Source organism: Mercenaria mercenaria, chromosome 16 (genome assembly GCF_021730395.1).
Source record: "Mercenaria mercenaria strain notata chromosome 16, MADL_Memer_1, whole genome shotgun sequence".
Classification (NCBI taxonomy): domain Eukaryota; kingdom Metazoa; phylum Mollusca; class Bivalvia; order Venerida; family Veneridae; genus Mercenaria; species Mercenaria mercenaria.
The window spans coordinates 28,846,267-28,867,595 of NC_069376.1; the positions used below are offsets into that span (position 1 = coordinate 28,846,267).

At 38.0% G+C, this 21,329-nt stretch overlaps 1 protein-coding gene across 1 annotated transcript; it reads left to right on the plus strand.

Moving 5' to 3' along the window:
• Positions 1–13,409: 13,409 nt before the first annotated feature.
• Positions 13,410–21,329, plus strand: LOC128549559 (oxidation resistance protein 1-like). Its single transcript, XM_053526506.1, has 4 exons — positions 13,410–13,565; positions 14,176–14,328; positions 15,904–16,073; positions 16,943–21,329. The coding sequence occupies exons 1-4, from the start codon at positions 13,425–13,427 to the stop codon at positions 17,082–17,084; spliced, it is 606 nt and encodes a 201-aa protein (XP_053382481.1). The 5' UTR covers positions 13,410–13,424; the 3' UTR covers positions 17,085–21,329.

The following is a 21,329-nucleotide window of genomic DNA, read 5'->3' on the forward strand; positions in this document are numbered from 1 at the left end:
AACAGTTTCAGTTTATATTCGGGGTAAATATTACAAAGGCGAAAAACAACGATACATCCATTATATTTTATTTGTTTTTTTTTTATTACAACTGAGTAGTGGGATTGCATTATCCGACCAAAGGAACAGCATATGTGCTGAAAAAAATGTATCAAAATTGTTAAAGAAATGCTTTTATTCATCTGAAGTAAAACGTGTATTCTAACACGATCCGATTCATTTTCCTTTTAAACATAGAAGGCAGAAAACGGTGAATTATTATACAACAAATCACTGTTCTGACGTCACAATTATTACGTCATGGCGTCAAACGGCATAGCGGCGCGCTGGAAAAGAAACCGATTGAAAACAGGAAAATATTTAATGAATGTCATCAAGGATGCACTTAAAAATCCTTGGTAACGTGTTAGAATCGAAATAATATATCTCATTTAGTGATTTGCTCTTGAATAAAACATTGTTTGTCATTCAGATGCGTATTATTTTATCACTCGGGCTGCGCCCTCGTGATATAATTCCTTCGCATCTGAACTCCAAACAATAATTTATTCAACGATAAATCACTGGATGAGATATATTATTTCTTAAATAGAAATTCTTACTGGTAAACAGATAATTGATTAAATAAAGAAATCATCGATTTAATAAATAAATAACTGATTTAATTAATCAAATCAATATCACGGATGACACTCATTGGAACACATTGATAGAACAAATCATATTTATGTTTATATCTGAAAACAAATAACTGATTTAATTAATCAAATCAATATCACGGATGACACTCATTGGAACACATTGATAGAACAAATCATATTTATGTTTATATCTGAAAACAAATATTTAGATGCATTGGCTCTCTCATGATAACATCCGTGTGTTACCATAGCGTTTATAAGCATATTATTACTTTCAAAAGTCTTACTTTTTAAGATTTGCAAGTAATAGACATTTGGATTATATCTATGTCTAATTACAGTCTGGTTTAGAAATTTTATACAACCAAGAACTTACATAGATTTTTCACATACGAAGTACATATGCTTATCACATCTATAGTCATTCCATTCAAATCCTTCGCTGCCGATCAAGCACATACAATCTTCTTCATGATCGCCGTCGCCTATGATGATATACAATGTACAAGTATTCCACTCTATGCATGGTAAACGACATGGCGGCAATGGCGTGGTAAGGTGATCATAATATTATGTTTTCTTTCGACCTCTTTGTTAATACAGTAACTGTTATCCATTTGAAGTTACTTGTTTCAAGAATTTGTTTGCCTGTATAATTATGTTAATTGCAAAGCAGATTTACTGGCATTTGAACAATCACATAATTCTAAATTTTAAAGCGGAATGCTAGTTCCGTCTTACCCTAGTACTCGATTTGAACACATCGTCAGGTTTTGGAAGGGGCGGGCTGCTCTACTTAGCAGAGTGCAAATCAGACAAGATATTCAGAAGATACCTTATGATATGACATAATGTTCATATGCAGCTCAAACTCGCTCTTAAAAAGTTCATGTTAAGGATTTTAAACACGTTTGGAACCAAAATAATTTGATTTCTTCTTAAGTCGGGCGAAGTCGGTTATGTTTCATTTATTCATTTCCGAAGGCGGCAAGGCGGTGGGGGGGGGGGGGGGGGGGCGAGTAGGATGTGTACTCGCCGTTTCATAACTGAAATACTGTTTAAAGAGCAATTAATTGAAAATACATGTATTATCGTATAATAAAAGTCGATACATACACACTTTCTTCATAGTATCAAACATGAAAACTATTTTTGTTGGTTTACAGATTTGATAAGTCCCGGACCTTTGGACCAAAACTGGTCCATTTAAAGAGCGTATCAGAAATGTTCATTAATAGCGCGCGCCCACGAGCATCTCATTGCTTGTTTACGTTTTTCTCGTTTTTTTGGCATTGCATCCCAAAAATCGGGGGAAAAAGTTTTATACAAGAGTATTACATGAAATACACGTCATTTATAGAAAAAATAACACTTTTTTTCTAATAAAGACTGAAAATAAAAGAGTGTTACTGGCTACATTTCCAGAACATTACCGCATTATGAACAGATCACCACATTTTATCCTGAATTCATGACATATTTTTAATTATTTTATGTGTTGATATGTGTTTACGTGTTTATGTGACGGTTATCTTTAGAAATCAGTATCATTGATTTTCACACGGATTTCTGTTTTTCGTCGATAAATTGATAAAGGAAAACAATCATTAGATAGAGTATCTTCGATTACAGGAAAGAGAAGAAATATGTTAAGAACGTATAGAATTTTTAAGTCCGTCTTTGGGACTTTAAATTATGTAAAACAGCATTTACCATTTCATCGTCGTACAGCTACGGCTTCATTTAGGTGAAGTTTATTACCAATTAAAGCAGATGTGCAATGTATGAAAACTTATCTCTAAAAGAAAGAACCTGTTTTAACTGTATAACTCATACTGAAGTCTTGTTACATTGTCCACTCTTTATGCAATTTAGGGAAGAATTGTATGTATCTATCAGAACAGCCAAAGTCTGCTTTAACATCTTAAGACGTAGAAAAATTTTAATTTCTATTTTTAAAGCAGAATTATCATAATTTACACGTACTTAAAGGGTATTGTGAATTTGACAGTTTATATCAAATTTGATTTGATTTGATAAGTCTGTTTTATACCATGTAAAATGTATTATTTTGATCATATTTAATTCGTCTGATTTTTGAAAAGTGTACGGGGTATTTTAGTCGTGTGTTAATGTCCACTTTTACTAAAAAACTATAAGAATTATAGCTTTGAAAAGTTGCGCGCTTACGCTTGTTTATCATCATTATATGAATAAGAATCATTGCCCTTTTTGTACTTAAAAGAACTGACATTCTTTGTTATTTTTTTTTTCTATTTAGATCCATTTTTCTTTAATATCGTAAAAGAAATACCTCTAAAACTTTGCAGACTTGTTTATCATCGTTAGCTGAATAGGTTGGCCAAGAACCATAACTCTCGCTTGCATTCTGTCAGAACTGTGGCTCATTTGTACTTAGAAAATTGATATTTTTGGTTACATTGTTAAGGTCCAGTTTACTTGAATTCTATAAGAGAAGCAGTTAAACTTGTTTAACATCATTAGATAAATATTCGTATGGCCTTATGTCAAGCGCTTGCAGATGAGCGTGGGCGCCCGTTGTTAAACAAACTTGTAAAAGCAATGCCAAAACACACCTTTTGAATCTCAGTGTATTAATACCTTTTTCTAGTTGTCTAGATAAGGATCGATATGCAACATATTTTTATTTTTTAAATAACAATGACCTGTATAAACGTAAATAAAAGTTATATTAAATTTTGTTCATTAGGGCATCTTTTGTTTACATTTGTATGATTCAATGTAGTGAGCTGAGCTATCCAATATCATAATTTTAACTTTGCCTTAGGAAAACCTTTTGAATACACTTGCTTTTGTCACTATAAAATGGAATTAGACAAAAAAGAGGAAAAAATGTAGAAAAATCTTTATTATCACACTAGTTGCTAATCTACGGTAAGCTGGTCTTACTCGTTTCTTACAACTGTGTAAAGTATGTAAATGTACTTTTATAAGATTTTATTATGTTGAATTGTGTTGTACATATGATGAGATTTGAATAAAATAGGATTGAATTGAATTGAACTGCATGCCTGATCATAATAGTGTCACAACAAACATTATGTACATGCGTTTGTCTATGCTAAGTGATACAACAAGAAAAGCAACTCTTTAGTTATTTACCTTCAGCTCTTGAGATATACACACACAGGGGTTGGAGCGATTTCAAAGGTACATGGGCTGTGGGGGAGAGGGCAAGGGGGAGACCAGTCAAACCTACTAATAATTTCCCGAAGAAATGTTTTGGACAACGGGAAAAAGTTCTTCCCATTATTGCAAACAAACATCGCCATTAAAGCGTTTTCTCTTTATTTACTGTTATTTCTGTGAAAAATACGTTTTTGAGCCACTCTCGAAGTGAGGATGATGTGTGTGCGTGTGTGGGGGGTGGGGGTGGAGGTTGCTGCTCTTAAGGCTATGATTCAACAACCTGTATCACAGTAATAGTCATTAACTGTATTAACCTGAATCCGGTTCACCACGATGCCAGTTGCTATATCCTTCCATAGGTTTACTTGTCTGACTGAAACCATCCAACCATTCCCAACGGCCTTCACTGTCATTATCACTTCCGGCTACCCACACTCCTGAGCTGGAGCCTTGTTTTCCATCTGGCAAGAAGTTTTGTAGTCAATGTCATTATAGCTTAATTCAAGATACATCTATGGCATTCAATAATGCATAAATGCCAATATAGATACTTACCATTCCATCTTTGGATGCTTTCTCGTATTCGAAATTTGTATTAATAAGGATACACTATCGAGCCATTATAGAAAACAAAACAACGGATGCATGACGAAATGCAATCTTTTTTCTCTTTACCCTTTACGATGCCATTGCTACACATGTGCTACACATTTGTACATTTGGTACAGAAACTCTGGTGACGATGTCATCTCGAGTACGATGTCTGTCCCAAAGCTCACTGTTTTTTTCTCTACGTATTATACATTGTATCTAATAATATCTTACCGGAAGCGACTGTAAAAAAATGGAAGTAGAATAAAAAATATACTTACGAATCCTTTTAGAGGATTCCTGTTTCAGAAAATTATCCTCCTGAGATGTTTCAATTATATCGAGATGTGCTTGGCGACTTGAACAGTATGCCTGGAATTAAAAATGGGTCTAGGTAAATAATTTATTGGTTCAAAGCAAAGGGTTGCTGTCCAGAAGGCGATATATCGTTTAAAATTGTAAATAGGTTGAAAGGAATGCTCGCTAAAATGCCTTTCAGATTAAAAACAACAGTAAGTTGTTGTATGTGAAAATGTGTATAAGGAAAATTGAAAAGTTGTTTATAACATGTGCATTTGCGTTGTTGTGTTGGTTTTAACGCCACACCGACATAATTATGGATCATATGGCGATTTTCAAGCTTTACATGGTAGTGAAAGACCCTAGTTGCCAAATCCATGCTTCTAGAATACGTTTGTTTGTTTGCTTTGGGTTTAACGCCGTTTTTCAACAGTATTTCAGTCATGTAACGGCGGGCAGTTAACCTGACCAGTGTTCCTGGAGTCTGTACCAGTACAAATCTGTTGTCTTCAAGTAACTGCTAGCTTCCCCACATGAATTATCAGAGGTGGAGGACGAATGATTTCAGACACAATGTCTTTTATCAAATCGTCACGGAGAACATACGCGCCGACCGGGAATCGAACTCGCGACCCCGCAATCCGTAGACCAACGCTCTCCCTACTGAGCTAAGCGGGCGATCCTAACAGTACTGATCCGTATCCGTAAACACTTCCATGTATAATCAACTGACGCACTGAACATGAAGACCAAAGTGCTGCGTTGGTCTACCCTGGTGAGTCCTGCCGTTAGATATGGATCGTGGATATGTGTCTAAGTGTGACCCCTTCAGGACCAGGTCCAACGTAGGTTGGCTGGAAATGCAGCGGATATCACCACGAATGTTATCGGACCTCCAGAGAACCTGCTGTGTGGCATCTATGATTGTTTAACTTTTTCGTCACTAAAAAGTTCAATGCACAGAGCAAAGTCACAATAATGTACTGGATAGTCAACTTGCTGGTAAATATTTGACACTGTTACCTCTAATCAATATCCCCAGTTAGAGAATAAACTTTATAAGAAGGTTCTTTGAAAGCATAGAAAGAAACCAAGCAATATAATAACACTGAGACCATACAAAGAGGTTCCCTGAATCCCAGCCAAAACGCTAAATGTCACATTTTCCCAGGTAACAAGAGACTGGGGAAGTTTTACCCCAGACTGTTGTAAGTTACCCAGCCATTTACAATTCAAGAGGGATATACATTGCAGGAAGAAGAAAAAGGAAGAAGAAATGAACCAAATCAATTGCGTGAAATTATTGTGCGCACTAAGAGAATCACTAGCTTCGATGCAGGACTATACAGTGGTGCCTATGAGCTAACACCTCTTTCCAGTTGTGGATATGTAAATGCCATTTTTCCCAGCAATGTACTTCATCAGATATAAATTCACATCACCTTTTCTGCAACTAGATTGATCACTAGCAAATCAAATGTAAACCTATACAGGTAGTCCAAATTTTTAATTTTTGTGTCCTAGTTTTTCTTCTTTCTTTTGTGCCCGTTTTTCTTCGTCTTCTTCTTCTTCTTCTTACGTCCTACACTGACAGACCAGCAGCCTCGGTGAAACGTGTTGTTCGTCGAAGATCGTCAACGCCTCCATTTTTGAAGTACATGCTCCGTGGTCTGATCTTCCTACCACATGGACGGGTTAGTGATGGTGCCAGTCTATATTTCTTCTACATGTGAATATTGAGCTTGTTGTGCTCTGAGAGAAGCCTAACAAGCCTCACTTGTTCCGACCGATCAAGGAGATGAAAAGCATCTTCCTATATCCTTGGTCTCGTAAGTGCCTTGATGATGGTGACTTTCTCCCTGTAGCTTACAGGTGTTGTTGGTTATTCTGACTGAGCTCCTAGCTTTGCCAGTTGGTCTGCCTCTTCATTGCCTGCAAGTCCACAATGGGATGGAATCCACTGAAGTGCTACTTGGCAGGTGATAACAGACTCTGCATTCTCCTGGCCAGCAGTGGAGCTTTAATGTGGATCATAGCTTCCATGACAGACAATGCATCTGTCATTTGTGAGAAAGACGACTGAGGAGCTTTCTTCTGCCGAGTCTTCTATCAATGAGACGGCCTTAAGTGCTTCAGTCTCTGCCTTGTAATTGCTGCAGTGTTTTCCTGTGGCTGCATCTAGTGTTTCTCACTTGCCAGATAGGGAAAAGAATGAAAACTCCTGCTCTACCATCTTTTGATGGCACATATGGTTGATCCATCTGTATATACATGAGTCCATGTTTCCGGAGGATAGTCTTCATTGATCATGGCTGGTGTAAGACCCTTCCAAATACTGTCATCCTCTTGTTTCCCGCGGTCAAGATGAGGAACAACAAGTATCATAGTCACTGAAGACAGATCGTTCCCTAGATGGTTTATAATGTCTTCATTACGAAATCTCGATCGAGTTTCTTTGCCCCGTGAACGAAGCTGCTACGCTTGAGCAGATATTTGGTGTAGCCATCCAACCTGGCTTTCATGGGATAGTCTCTGAACTTTTCTGCTTCATGCAGGACCTTTGCTGTCTCCTATCTCGTAACGGCTGTATACCTGTTAGCTTCCCCATGAAGGAGCATCTGTTATGATCCGCAATGCTACATGCAGCCACAGGAAAACACTGCAGCAACTACAAAGCGGAGACTGAGGCACTCATGAAGGCTGTCTCAATGATTGAAGACTCGGCAGAAGAAAGCTCCTCAGTTGTCTTTCTTACAGATGCACTGTCTGTCATGGCAGCTTTGATCAACAATAAAGCTCCGCAGCTAGCCTGGAGAATGCAGAGCCTGAGTATAACTTGCAAAGTAGCACTTAAGTGGATTCCATCCCATTGTGGACTTGCAGGCAATGAAGAGGCAGACCAACTGGCTAAGCTAGGAGCTCAGTCAGAACAAACAACAACACCTGTGAGCTACAAGGAGAAAGTCACCATCATCAAGGCACTAACGAGACCAAGGATAGAGTAAGATGAACAAGTGATGCTGGTCAGGCTTCGCTCAGGGTACAACAAGCTCAATGCTCACATATACAACAAATACAGACTGGCACCATCACCAACTTGTCCATGTGGTGAGAAAGGCCAGACTACGGAGCATATACTTCATAAATGTAAAAGGCATGACCAGGAGCGAGCTGCGACTTAGCTGATAGAAACTTCAATCCACCAGAAACTGTATGGAGGCATTGAGGATCTGCGTCAAACCACAAGTTCCATCGAGGCTGCTGGTCTGACAGTGTAGATGCGAACGAAGAAGAAGAAGAAGACGACGAAGAACATCAATCCTCAGCCTAAGCAGAAAGCTTTTTGTTCTTGTATGTAGCTGTTATAGCATGTTCTTCCTCGCAACATAACCCCAGGTCATCAGCGTAGAGAGCAGCCTTTACTCATTTGCTGGCATGTTCTATGCTGACTCTTGCTCTCCTGTTGCAGAGGTATGACTTAATCCACCTCAGGATATGACCTCCTACTCCACTCCTAATCAGTTTGACGAGGAGTCCATCAGCCCAGACTTTGTCGAACGCTGTTTGCAACAGTCCACGCTGTAAGCACGACTTTCTGCTCTAGGAAGGCGTCTCCTATCTCTTGCGATAGGTAACTGGTCTGGTCCTCAGCGGAGCAGGATTGTCTGAAGCAAGCTTGTTATGTTGCGAGTAGGTTGTTAGTCACCATGTACCACTTCAGACGTGCATTCACAATCCTCTCCATGGTCTTTCCAACACAACTGATTAGACTGGTTGGACGATAGCTTGCAGCCTTCTTCGGATCCTTCACTTTCTTATGAATGGGAACCATGAATGCCTCTTTCCATATCTGTGGAAGTAGTCCTTGTGTCAAGCTGTACTTGTAAATTTCAAAGAGTTTGCAAATTGCTGTAGTGCCTTAGTGTGTCAGCATTTCATTTGTGACTCCATCTGGTCCAGGAGACTTCGTTGTCTTCAACTGCATGAGAGCTATCTGTAGCTCTGTTTCATGCATTCTGATGTCACTTGGCTTGTCTGCATTTCCATTTGTTCTCTTCGGGCTTCTTTTTTCCGTTCCCTATTGATGAGGATGTTGCAAGCGTCTTTGTACTTGGAGTCAAAAGTGCTTGCCGCTTGTTCACCCTGTCAACAGTTCACCATTCTCTTCCAATGTTGTTTAGCCTCTCTCTATGCCTTCCACTTTTCCACTTTTTTCTGTTTCATCGTTCAGCTGTCTCGTCAATCTCCATAGCTTTTGACTACCTCGCTCTAGGTTGAGCTAGCCTGTTTTGTTTTTGCTCTTACTCTGTGCTCCGAGTTTGTGCCTGAGAAATTTGGCATTGGCTCGCTGTAGAGAAAGGTTACCTTTCTTGCGAGAGATTGTTTTCTGCTTCCTCTCTGGATTCTGATAGCATTTTTTGAAGGTCCTCCAGCTCATCACTCCAGTAGGGCTTATAGTCCCTTCTTGCTCCCCATTGGAAGTGCTACGTAAGCTGCCTTTAGTATACTGGCGTTGAAGTCTTTTTGACAACCCGGTTGAGGTCTCTATCTTCCACTCTGATGTCTTTACAGAGCTTATCTCTCAGATTTTGCTAAAAGGTCCATTTGGCCTTCTTGTAGTTCCATCTGGGGATGTTGGGTGAAGTAGAGGCTATACGGTCTATAGTAAGATTGGCTGGGCGATAATAACTACTTCGTAGTTGCTCATCAAATTCCCGTTTGGCATGTCCGTGTATGTTATCTGTACATAGGCAAGGTCAGGGGTTGACGTTGTTCGCCAGCTCCTAGAGTAAAAGGTTGGAGGGTCGTCCGGCCTGTTGATAAGGTGCAGCTTGTTATCATCTTGCCAGGTCTCCGCTACTTCTCAACGTTTAGTCGTTTATCCAGATGGTCATACATGTATTTGTGAGTGACTGTTAAAATCTCCTACAATGATGAATCTGGTTTCATCAGTTGCAACTTTGTCCAGGGACAGAACTTTGTCACTTTGAGAGTATATATTCACAAAATTCAAGTTGAACTTTTTCTTTCTAATGCTCAGAACTTTAGACTCGGAGTCATACACATGCATGTTGGTCTGGACAGCACTGATATTGTTCCTGACTAATGCCATGATGCCACCTTTTCGTCTTCCAATTCTGTCACAGCGAAGACACTGGTATCCTCTGACTTTGAAGGATTTCTTTGGTTGCAGGTGAGTTTCTTGAATGCAACAAACATTGATGTCTTTTTCATGGAGGATATGCTCAAGTCAGCCTTCTGTCTTGTTTAAGAAATCCTCTGCATTCCAATGCATCAACCTGAAAAGCTGATATGATTGGTTCTCCTCCGTGGTATGTTCCTCTTAATTATTCTATTTGCATGTTGTGGTATGACGAAGGGAACCCCAGTAGCTGTGTGTGGACTATGTCGAGAGCCCGGCACTGAATCTCCATGAAGGGTCCACAAAGATTCAGCACAACATTACTGTATACCAGATGTCTGTGTAGTCATAGCGGTATAGTATAGTAGTATAGTCGGTTGTAAAAGCTCATAAGAGCTTATGTTTATATGTTGCTGTCTTGCTGAATCAAAATAAATCTTATCTTATCTTATCGTATAGTGATAATGCATGATGCTATGGTTCATTAAGATAGTGCCAATGACTCAGAAGCTCTGTCTTCAACTCTCTAGGTTTCTGTCGGGGCTACCTCACCCTTAGTCCATACCCTAAGAGGCTATTTGGTCCATAGCTGGGAGTCTGTTCATAGGCATCAGGGCGTGTTCACACACCGATGAGCATATGGAATGTCTGGTGACAGACCTCTTTCGAGTTCCCTGCAGTTCTGTTTGAGACCACAAGATGTTCATTTACCATGTGGCGCCATCTGGGGCTTGCCTGAAGAGAGGCTATGTACTAGCAGGGAAGACTTACGCACTCGGCTTCTTCACTATATAAGGCTAGCCAGCGGCGGAGGCTAATTCATGCAAAGGTGACAAGTATGCAACACCCAGCACTCCACTCTTGATGCATCAACAGACCAATGCCACAGTGCGCCCGTTCTGAAAAGCATCGTTTACTCTATTGCATTTCAGTATGTGTTTATGTGTAACATTCCATGTAAACCTCGTGTTCCTGTTGCACGTTAAATTTCATACTGAAAAAGCGGAAAGAAGTAAACTCAGATTAAACGTTACATTTTTACCATTTATCTTTTCCATGTGGTTCTTTATTAAAGTTTAAGTCTGAGAAAATCTGATATTCTAGAAAATGTCGAGATTATCGAGCCAGTAGATTTTATATGAGTATTAAAGGTCTCTTCTTTAGTGGTACGGCTCGTGATGGAATTTAACGTACGCCAAACCAGTTGATTACTTCCCCTAACGGAAATGGTCAATTGACAAGAAAGTAGGGAGTAAATTGATTTAAAGAAAAAAAAGCATAGCGTCGTATTGAACGAATTAGCAGACTTTCATGAAAATTGGTCAGAATGTTCACCTTGATGATATCTAGGTCAAGTTCGAAACTGGGTCACGTGCGTTCAAAAACTAGGTCAGTAGGTCTAAAAATAGAAAAACCTTATGACCTCTCTAGAGGCCATATATTTCACAAGATATTCATGAAAATTGGTCAGAACGTTCACCTTGATGATATCTAGGTCAAGTTCGAAACTGGGTCACGTGCGATCAAAAACTAGGTCAGTAGGTCAAATAATAGAAAAACCTTGTGACCTCTCTAAAGGCCATATTTTTCGTGGGATCTGTATGAAATTTGGTCTGAATGTTCGTCTTGATGATATCTAGGTCAAGTTCGAAACTGGGTCACGTGCGGTCAAAAACTAGGTCAGTAGGTCTAAAAATAGAAAAACCTTGTGACCTCTCTAGAGGCCATACCTGTGAACGGATCTTCATAAAAATTGGTCAGAATGTTCATCTTGATGATATCTAGATCAAGTTCAAAAGTGGGTCACGTGTCGTCAAAAAGTAGGTCAGTAGGTCAAATAATGAAAAAACCTTGTGACCTCTCTAGAGGTCATATTTTTCATGGGATCTGTATGAAAGTTGGTCTGAATGTTTATCTTGATGATATATAGGTCAAGTGCGAAACTGGGTCAACTGCGATCAAAAACTAGGTCAGTAGGTCTTAAAATAGAAAAACCTTGTGACCTCTCTAGAGGCCATACCCTTGAACAGATCTTCATGAAAATTGGTCAGAATGTTCACCTTGATGATATCTAGGTCAAGTTTGAAATTGGGTCACGTGCCAACAAAAACTAGGTCAGTAGGTCAAATAATAAAAAAACCTTGTGACCTCTCTAGAGGCCATACTTTTCATGGGATCTGTATGAAAGTTGGTCTGAATGTTCATCTTGATGATATCTAGTTCAAGTTTGAAACTGGGTAAACTGCAGTCAAAAACTAGGTCAGTAGGTCTAAAATTAGAAAAATCTTTTGACCTCTCTAGAGGCCATATTTTTCAATGGATCTTCAAGAAAATTGGTCAGAATTTTTATCTTGATGATATCTAGGTCTAGTTCAAAACTGGGTCACATGAGCTCAAAAACTAGGTCACTATGTCAAATAATAGAAAAAACGACATCATACTCAAAACTGGGTCATGTGGGAACAGGTGAGCGATTCAGGACCATCATGGTCCTCTTGTTTTTAGTAAAGTATCTGTCAGCAATAGTAAATCTTATAGGAGGCCCTGATTATCTGTCCTCAGTATGGTTGATAGGCTTATAGTTACTGTAGTGTAGATAAATTAATCTTTGCAATGGTTTGATGTTTGCTGTTATTCTCAAAAAGAGTGGCTTCCAAATTCAGAACTGCTAAAAACAGGAACTAGATGCAGAGTGCAAATTCTTATTAGCACAATTATTGCTGATGTCGATTCAAATTGCCATGTAAAAGTGACCCAAAAATATCAGATCCAGGTGATACAAGCTTGTTTCTAAATGGGGAGACTTTGTTGCTGTAAAAAATTGAATACCTACAGATATAGATGGTATTAAAACCCTGTGTTCAACTCATGTAGGATGCTGAAAAATATAGATTTCCTTCGTCATGACATCACATAATATTATGATATCAGAAAATGATGTAGTCTTTGATGTTCTTTGCATCAAAAAGTGCATTGTGCATTGTGCATTTTATCTGACTTGCCTAAAGTGTTAATCAGTTTTGGCTAAGATAACACTACAAATAGGTAGATGAAGATTAAAAAAAGATCATTAAACTGTACATGCATTCTGGTCTCAATTTTGCCGAGCTGAAACGAGGCTCAGCATAACCTACTTGAGTTGTACATCACAGTGATGATTAAGGTACTGTTGTAATAACCCTATTCTATTTATTTGAATAATTTTACAAAATTCAAGCATTCCTGGAATTCACTGTATTTTCTCCATGGTGATTCAAGTAAGACAATTATCCTAAGGCCATCATTCTTTTCTCTGCTAGCGGGGAAGTTTTCATTTAGGCTGTTATTAGGAATGCAGGAACATTTAAGTTTTATTAATAAGCAGAAACATTTTATTAAATAACAAACTTCTGACATTTATAGTTTATATAACTGAAATGCTGTTGAAAATCACGTGTATCCCAGGAAAACTAACAAAACAAGGATAGCTTTTAAGTATTGAATCAGGTGCTGTTGTGATATAAATGGTTCTCATTGAAAGAACCGTACCAAAGTGCATTGTGTCTGAAAAGTATGAAGTCTAATAGAAAATGAGTTAAATGAAATCTTATATTTCTACATTTCAGATTATAAGTCAGAGTGAGGCAATCAAGAGACGTTCTATTGTGTTTGAGGAGCCTATGCCTCTGCCGGAACTAATAGGGGAGTCAACAATATTTGGAGAGTATCATATCAGTGAGGTACATCTTTTTTAAAAAAATTTTTTGGATATTTTATAATTGTTCTTTCCTTCAGTTTGATCTTAATGCTTATAGGATTTCTCTTAATGTTTTCTTTAAATTAATTTTTTTCTAGTATAAGTTCATTTAGCTATAAAGTAATCAGAATTTTGTCAAGAATTCAGCAACAGAATCATTTAGACTAAATATTGTGATTAGAGAAAGTGATGGGCACTCTGCTGTGAGGTAGAAACTTATAATCACAGTATCCACAAGATTAGGTTTTTTCTTAGAAGAAATTTAAAATGATTCAAACAGCTTCAGCTGAAGACTTAAGTCACTTGCCCCTTCACAACTTTGGGTTTGAAACCAGGCTTGAAGTGTATGATTTTGATAATCCTCGGAGGGGCATAAGGGGCCTTTCTCCACCATTAAAAGCTGGAAAATTGCTCTTTGACCTATAAAGAAATCAGATCTAATATGCTTCAAGTTAGTAACTGACAGCTTGAAAGGTGCAAGAATATTTTTGGTCCTTCAGGTAAGGAACAGCAGATCTGACCAAATACCAATAACTTTTTAAATAAATTGTACGACCTCTGTTATATTGTATGATGTTTTGTTTTATGAACAGCTGTGCCAGGTGATGCCAGGGAGAACAGTGGGTTATCCATGGACTTTGATATACAGTACAGACAAGCATGGCTTCTCACTGAAGACATTGTACAGAGATATGGTGGGCCTGGAGAGTCCTATACTGATTGCTGTGAAAGATACCAGTGACAATGTAAGTTTCACTCTACGTATGTGTCATACCTTTTCAGATTTACTTTTAGAATGAAGACCAATGCATCATTTTGATTGCTTACATAAACCACTGGTCACTGGTTTTTACGGGTATTTGGGTCGATTTTCTCTTATTTTTAGCTCACCAGTCACAAAGTGACAAGGTGAGCTTTTCTAATCGTGCAGCGTCCGTTGTCCGTCCGTGCGTAAACTTTTGCTTGTGACCACTCTAGACGTCACATTTTTCATGGGATCTTTATGAAAGTTGGTCAGAAGTTCATCTTGATGATATCTAGGTCAAGTTCGAAACTGGGTCACGTATGATCCAAAACTAGGTCAGTAGGTCTAAAAATAGAAAATCCTTGTGACCTCCCTAGAAGCCATATTTTTCAATGGATCTTCATGAAAGTTGGTCAGAATTTTCACCTTGATTATATCTAGGTCAGGTTCGAAACTTGGTCACGTGCGGTCAAAAACTAGGTCAGTAGGTCTAAAAATCGAAAAACCTTGTGACCTCCCCAGAGGCCAAAGTTTTCAACGGAACTTCATGAATATTGGTCAGAATGTTCACCTAGATGATATCTAGGTCAAGTGCGAAACTGGGTCAACTGCGCTCAAAAACTAGGTCAGTAGGTCTAAAAATAGAAAACCTTGTGACCTCCCTAGAGGCCATATTTTTCAATGGATCTTCATGAAAATTGGTCAGAATGTTCACCTTGATGATATCTAGGTCAAGTTGGAAACTGGGTCACGTGCGTTCAAAAACTAGGTCAGTAGGTCTAAAAATAGAAAAACATTGTGACCTCCCTAAAGGCCATATTTTTCAATGGATCTTCATGAAAATTGGTCAGAATGTTCACATTGATGATATCTAGGTCTGTTTCGAAACTGGGTCACATGCCGTCAAAAACTAGGTCAGTAGGTCTAAAAATAGAAAAACCTTGTGACCTCTCTAGAGTCCATACTTTTCAATGGATCTTCATGAAAATTGGTCAGAATGTTCACTTTGATGATATCTAGTTCAAGTTCGAAACTGGGTCACATGCCTTCAAAAACTAGGTCAGTAGGTCAAATAATAGAAAAACGTTGTGACCTCTGTAGCGGTGATATTTTTCATGGGATCTGTATGAAAGTTGGTCTGAATATTCCTCTTGATGATATCTAGATCAAGTTCGAAACTGGGTCAACTGCGGTCAAAAACTAGGTCAGTAGGTCTACGTCGTCCATGTGTCCATGCGTAAATTTTTGCTTGTGACCACTCTAGTTTAAGATCCAGCCTTGAAATTTGAATGACATGTGCAGTTTTGCACACCAATCTTTAAACTGTCTTTCAGTGACCATAAATGTAACCTACTGATCTACTTTCTAATATTTTAGCTTCAGTTTGCCATTTGAAACATGTGGTTCAGCGGTGAGCGATTCAGGGTCATCATGACCCTCTTGTTTACTAACAATCTTTGTGGCTTGACGAAAGTGTCTACGTCTCTTTAAAGGGTGAGATAGTAATGGAAGATAGATAGATAGACCTATTTGATGTTCAGTGATATCATTTACAGGGGTGATTGTGTACTTGCAGGTATTCGGAGCTATGACATCATGCCAGTTGAAGTACAGTGACAGTTTCTATGGTACAGGGGAGACATTCTTATTCACGTTTTACCCAGAATTCAAAGTGTTCAACTGGACAGGAGAAAACAACTTTTTTATCAAAGGAAACCAAGAAAGCTTAAGCATTGGAGCTGGCCAGTAAGTTGTTATATTACTGCAGATTTTGTATTACAATAAAATCTGTATTTTCAGTCCTTTCCATTGGTTGAATCACTAACTATGCTGGCAGAGACAGTACATTTGAAAATTACACAAGTTTGTGTTGATACCAGTGCAAAAAAAAATCATGAATGTACAATTCTGAGAAATGTCAGGGAATTGTGGAGCGAGTACCCGAGCCACAATACGAAACTTATCCCTGTCGCTTCGGCAGTCACATGGTTAGCGATGAGAAGTCATACTGACTACAGGATGGAGTCTAGGGGAAAAGCCTTGCGTGCAAACTTGCCTGGGGTGTGATTCAGCAATGGCATCACAACACTGACATCATAATCATATGAAGGCAAATGACAAGGAATAAAATCTTGGGTGTGTTTGGATTTGATACTGTGAAATCATTAATATTCGTGGGGGACTAACTTTCGTGGATTTCGTGGTTGCGTCAATCCACAAAATTTAATGCCAACGAACATGTAAAATTCCCATTCATTTTATGTTCAAAAATTGAAATCCACGAATTCATATCCCCACGAAATTGCCGTTTTGACTAAAACCACGAAATTTCATGCCCACGAAATTAAATGATTTTACAGTAACTTTTTTCACAAAATGACATGCCAGTTGTTGGATTTAATAATCACACAATTGTTGCCTTTTAGGTTTTGTAGATACAGGGATTTATTGACCTTGGAATTAGGGCTACTGTCGACAGCCTCATACATATCGTTAAAAATTTTGGATTTTGTGACCATTCAGATATCACTAGACATTTTTTAAGGTAAATATATATTTGTGACTACATTTTGAATCTTCATAAGTTAATGATTGTGTTTGGTATATTATTTCAGAGGTGTATTTGGACTATGGTTTGACGAAGATCTGTATCATGGGAGAACAAACAAGTGCGAAACATTCGATAACGATATACTCACATGTTCTGAAGACTTTGTTGTTAAAGGCGTTGAGGCCTGGGCATTCATTTGGGACTGAAATGTGATATATAAAACCCTGTATGGACCTCCTTCCTTCAGCCGGCAATGAAGATATTGTGCAAACACGCATACAGCAACACTTTTGGAAAGCTTGAAATTTTGCCAATTTTAGCTCCCGCGAGGTTGATCTGTAAAGAAAGGGTCAAGGTTTACAGAAGTTTCGGTCTTTGTAGAAAGGTGTGAATGTTAACTGAAATGTGGTGTAGCTAAACCTTTCAAAAGAAGACATAATTTTATGACAGACATTAGCTCTATCTGACAATGGTCAACTTACCACCTAGTTATTTTGATACATTATTATTATATAACATAGGTCTTTTGCATGACCTTATTGTTTGGAAGTTATATTGAAATGTGACTGCCTTGTAATGAAACCATTATGGAATATTAAGTTCAGAGACAGACGTGTTACATTCCAAGTTAATTTTTACCTGGAAGAGGTCATATCTAATAGATAGTAACAGGAATATGTTACTTTTTATTATAGGGATTCTTAACTTAGATAATAATTTCAGACATGGAGCAAAATTTTATGTTGATTTTAGAATATTTTGCCTTCAGCTGGCTGAGCCATGTGATGTGGCACAATGTTGGTAACTTTGGTCAAAACTGTTTAAAAGACATGAATTGAAAAGAGAAATTGTTTAATGTACATGTAAGATCTGACTGTCTTTCACTCCTGGAACTCCAAGGTGTTCAGTGAAAGGTATTTCAATGTCCTGGTAGACATAAAATTTAAACATTTTGTCAAGAAAAAGTACTTAATATAGCTAATTACAGTTTGCATGTATCGGCTAGGGGCTGCAATGCTCTTGACATCGCATTTGTGATATTTAAATTGTCAGAGCGTCTAAAACTATGCACTATGGGACAAGATGCATATTTTGGCTACAGTAGCGTTCAATCTCCTTCCATGTATCTTTGACTGAAAATGAGGCAGTATTGTAAAGATAAGAGGTTATTATATAATTATGTTTCAAAAATGAGGAAGATCTACTTTGCAAATGACATTAGACTGATAAAAGCTTGTGACTGTTGAAGCACCTCAATGGTGTAAGCAGAATGCTATAAAATTTTGACCAGATGTCAGATTTGAATTATATTTTCACTTCTCATTTATGAAAGATAATATTATAGTTATACTGAATATTAAATGTATGTGTTAAGTGATAGTGAAAAATTAAGATCTCCAAATTGGAAACCCTGATGGTAAATTTTGTTGATGCTGGAACACTGAATGTCTGTAAGGGGAGATAACTAGAAAAATGTACAAGTAATCTGATTTATTAGAAGTTACCTACCTTAGTATTAAATGTAAACTTAGGTCTAGAAAACCTGTTGTTGTAGCCAAGTTTTGAGCTAGTATAGTGATAAAATTATTAGAAAGTGTCCGACCTCAATGACTGTTTAGGGTATTAGTTCATTGATTGATAAAGGCTTTGATTCATTCATTGATCAAGACTTGAACTCATTTGATAATGGCCCTGATTTGATCTTCGGTTAAGGCCTGAATTCATTAATTGATTAAGGCCTGAATTCATTAATTAAATAAGGTCTGACTTCTACAGTTTAAGTCCTAAATTTTACACATACATAATTGAGATGCCAGATATTTCTTTCGATGAATTTCAGTTTATGAGGTAGCTGGTGTTTTGATTGCACTGGCAGACCATTTTTCTAATAGCTACAGAACACTATACAATGTTTTTAGTATAATTTTGAATGCGTTATTAGCAAACTTTGATATATACTATTCTAAAGTCTTTAATAGTCAGGCTGTGTATGTTGACGAATACCAACCTAGTTTTATAGAATTATATAGGATGTAATGTATAACTTGTACGTATTTTCTAGATAGAAGGATAAATTTAGATCATAGACAGTTGTCTCAAATTACAAGGGATCAAGCGTTTTACTGAAATTCAACTTAAAAATGAGCCGTGCCATGAGAAAACCAACAAAGTGGCTTTGCGACCAGCATGGATCCAGACCAGCCTGCTCATCCGCACAGTCTGGTCAGGATCCATGCTGTTCGCTTTCAAAGCTTATTGCAATTAGAGAAACCGTTAGCGAACAGCATGGATCCTGACCTGACGGATGTGCAGCCTGGTCTGGATCCATGCTGATCGCAAAGCCACTATGTTTGTTTTCTCATGGCACGGCTCAAATGATGTTCTGTTCACATTTTCAGGACAGGACTTGAAAATGTATTCAAGATAGCCAGAAATTTGACATAACTGAGCTGGAGATATCGAGTTTCAGTTGTAGTTGTTAAAAATTTCTATGTTAATGACGATAGTTTGGGACGCAAAGACATTAATTATGGGCAACAACTACAGAAAGAGATTTATGGTGCTTGGGTTTGTTGTCTAGTCAGGTCATACTTACCGTGCATTTATGTTGTGTTGGGAGAATTGATATGCGTGAAAATAAGTGTAAAAAATCAATTATTTCGTAGGCATGAAATTTTGTGGTTTATGCGAAAGTGGCTGTTTCAGTTTTGAACCTTAAAGCAGAAAATTAATTGCAATGTCGTGACTTTTTTCTTGGGATTTGACTTTGTGAATTGAGTAAAGCACAAAATCCATGAAAATTAGTCCCCCACAAATATTAATGATTTAACAGTAGCCACCTGAGTGGCTCGGTAGGAAGAGCACAACTGGTCTCAAGGTCGTGAGTTTGATCCTTGGATGACCGGAGTATTTTCTCTGATGATTTAAAGTCATTGGTCTTTCACCTTGTGTTCAGAGGCAGGTCAGTTGACCTTTGTTACTCGACTAAAATATTGTTGAAAGGTGTTGCTTAACTGGTATGAAACACGTACATATAGATGCGAGAAGGTAACTGCAATGATGGAAGGTCATTTTGTACACTTTAAGATTTTCTGATAAAATTTTTGATGTCCTCTTTTTATACGCCCGTTTGAAAAACGGGACGTATTATGGGAACGCCCCTGGCGGGCGGGCGGGCGGCGTCCACAGACCTTGTCCGGAGCATATCTTCTACATGCATGAAGGGATTTTGATGAAACTTGGCACAGTTGTTCACCATCATGAGACGGAGTGTCATGCGCAAGAACCAGGTCCCTAGGTCTAAGGTCAAGGTCACACTTGGAGGTCAAAGGTCAAATTCAAGAATGACTTTGTCCGGAGCATATCTTCTTCATGCATAGAGGGATTTTGATGAAAGTTGGCACAATTGTTCATCATCATGAGAAGGAGTGTCATGCGCAAGAACCAGGTCCCTAGGTCTAAGGTCAAGGTCACACTTAGAGGTCAAAGGATACAAGAATGAAAACTTTGTCCGGAGCATTTCTTCTTCATGCATAGAGGGATTTTGATATAACTTGGCACAAATGTTCACCACCATGAGGCGGAGTGTCATGCGCAAGAACCAGGTCTCTAGGTCTAAGGTCAAGGTCACACTTAGAGGTCAAAGGATACAAGAATGAAAACCTTGTCCGGAGCATTTCTTCTTCATGCATAGAGGGATTTTGATATAACTTGGCACAAATGTTCACCACCACAAGACGTAGTGTCATGCGCAAGAACCAGGTCCCTAGGTCTAAGGTCAAGGTCACACTTAGAGGCCAAAGGTCAGATACAAGAATGACTTTGTCCGAAGCATTTCTTCTTCATGCATGGAGGGATTTTGATGTAACTTGACACAATTATACACCATCATGAGACGAAGTGTCATGCGCAGTTCCCTTCTTTAGAATTACTTCCCTTTGTTGTTACTATAAATAGCTTATATTGTAACTTTTTCATTACTAGTCGTAGGGAAAAATCGAGACCACTTTTCTGTAGTACAACATGCATGCTACACCCAATTTTGAGGTGTATTTTGACCAGTCTCTACCTGGTAAAGATTTTTGTGTGGACTTACAATTTTTTTTTTTTTTTTTTTTTTTTTTTTTTTTTTTTTTTTTTTTTTTTTTTTAAGATTAACTTCCCTTAGTTGTTACTATAAATAACTTATATTGTAACTTTTTTATAATTGACCGTAGGGAAAAACCAAGACCACTTTTCTGTGGTACAACATAGATGTTACTTTCCAATTTTAGGTGTATTTTAAGGTATCTCTACCTGGTAAGGAGTTTTTTTGTGGACTTAGAAAAACAAAACACTTAGTTATTACTAAACAACCACAAAATTAAAATTCCATTTGCAAATACAGGTGCTAGAGTAAAGAAATTTGCTGTGACGGGCGTATATTGTGACATTCTTGCACTCTTGTTGAG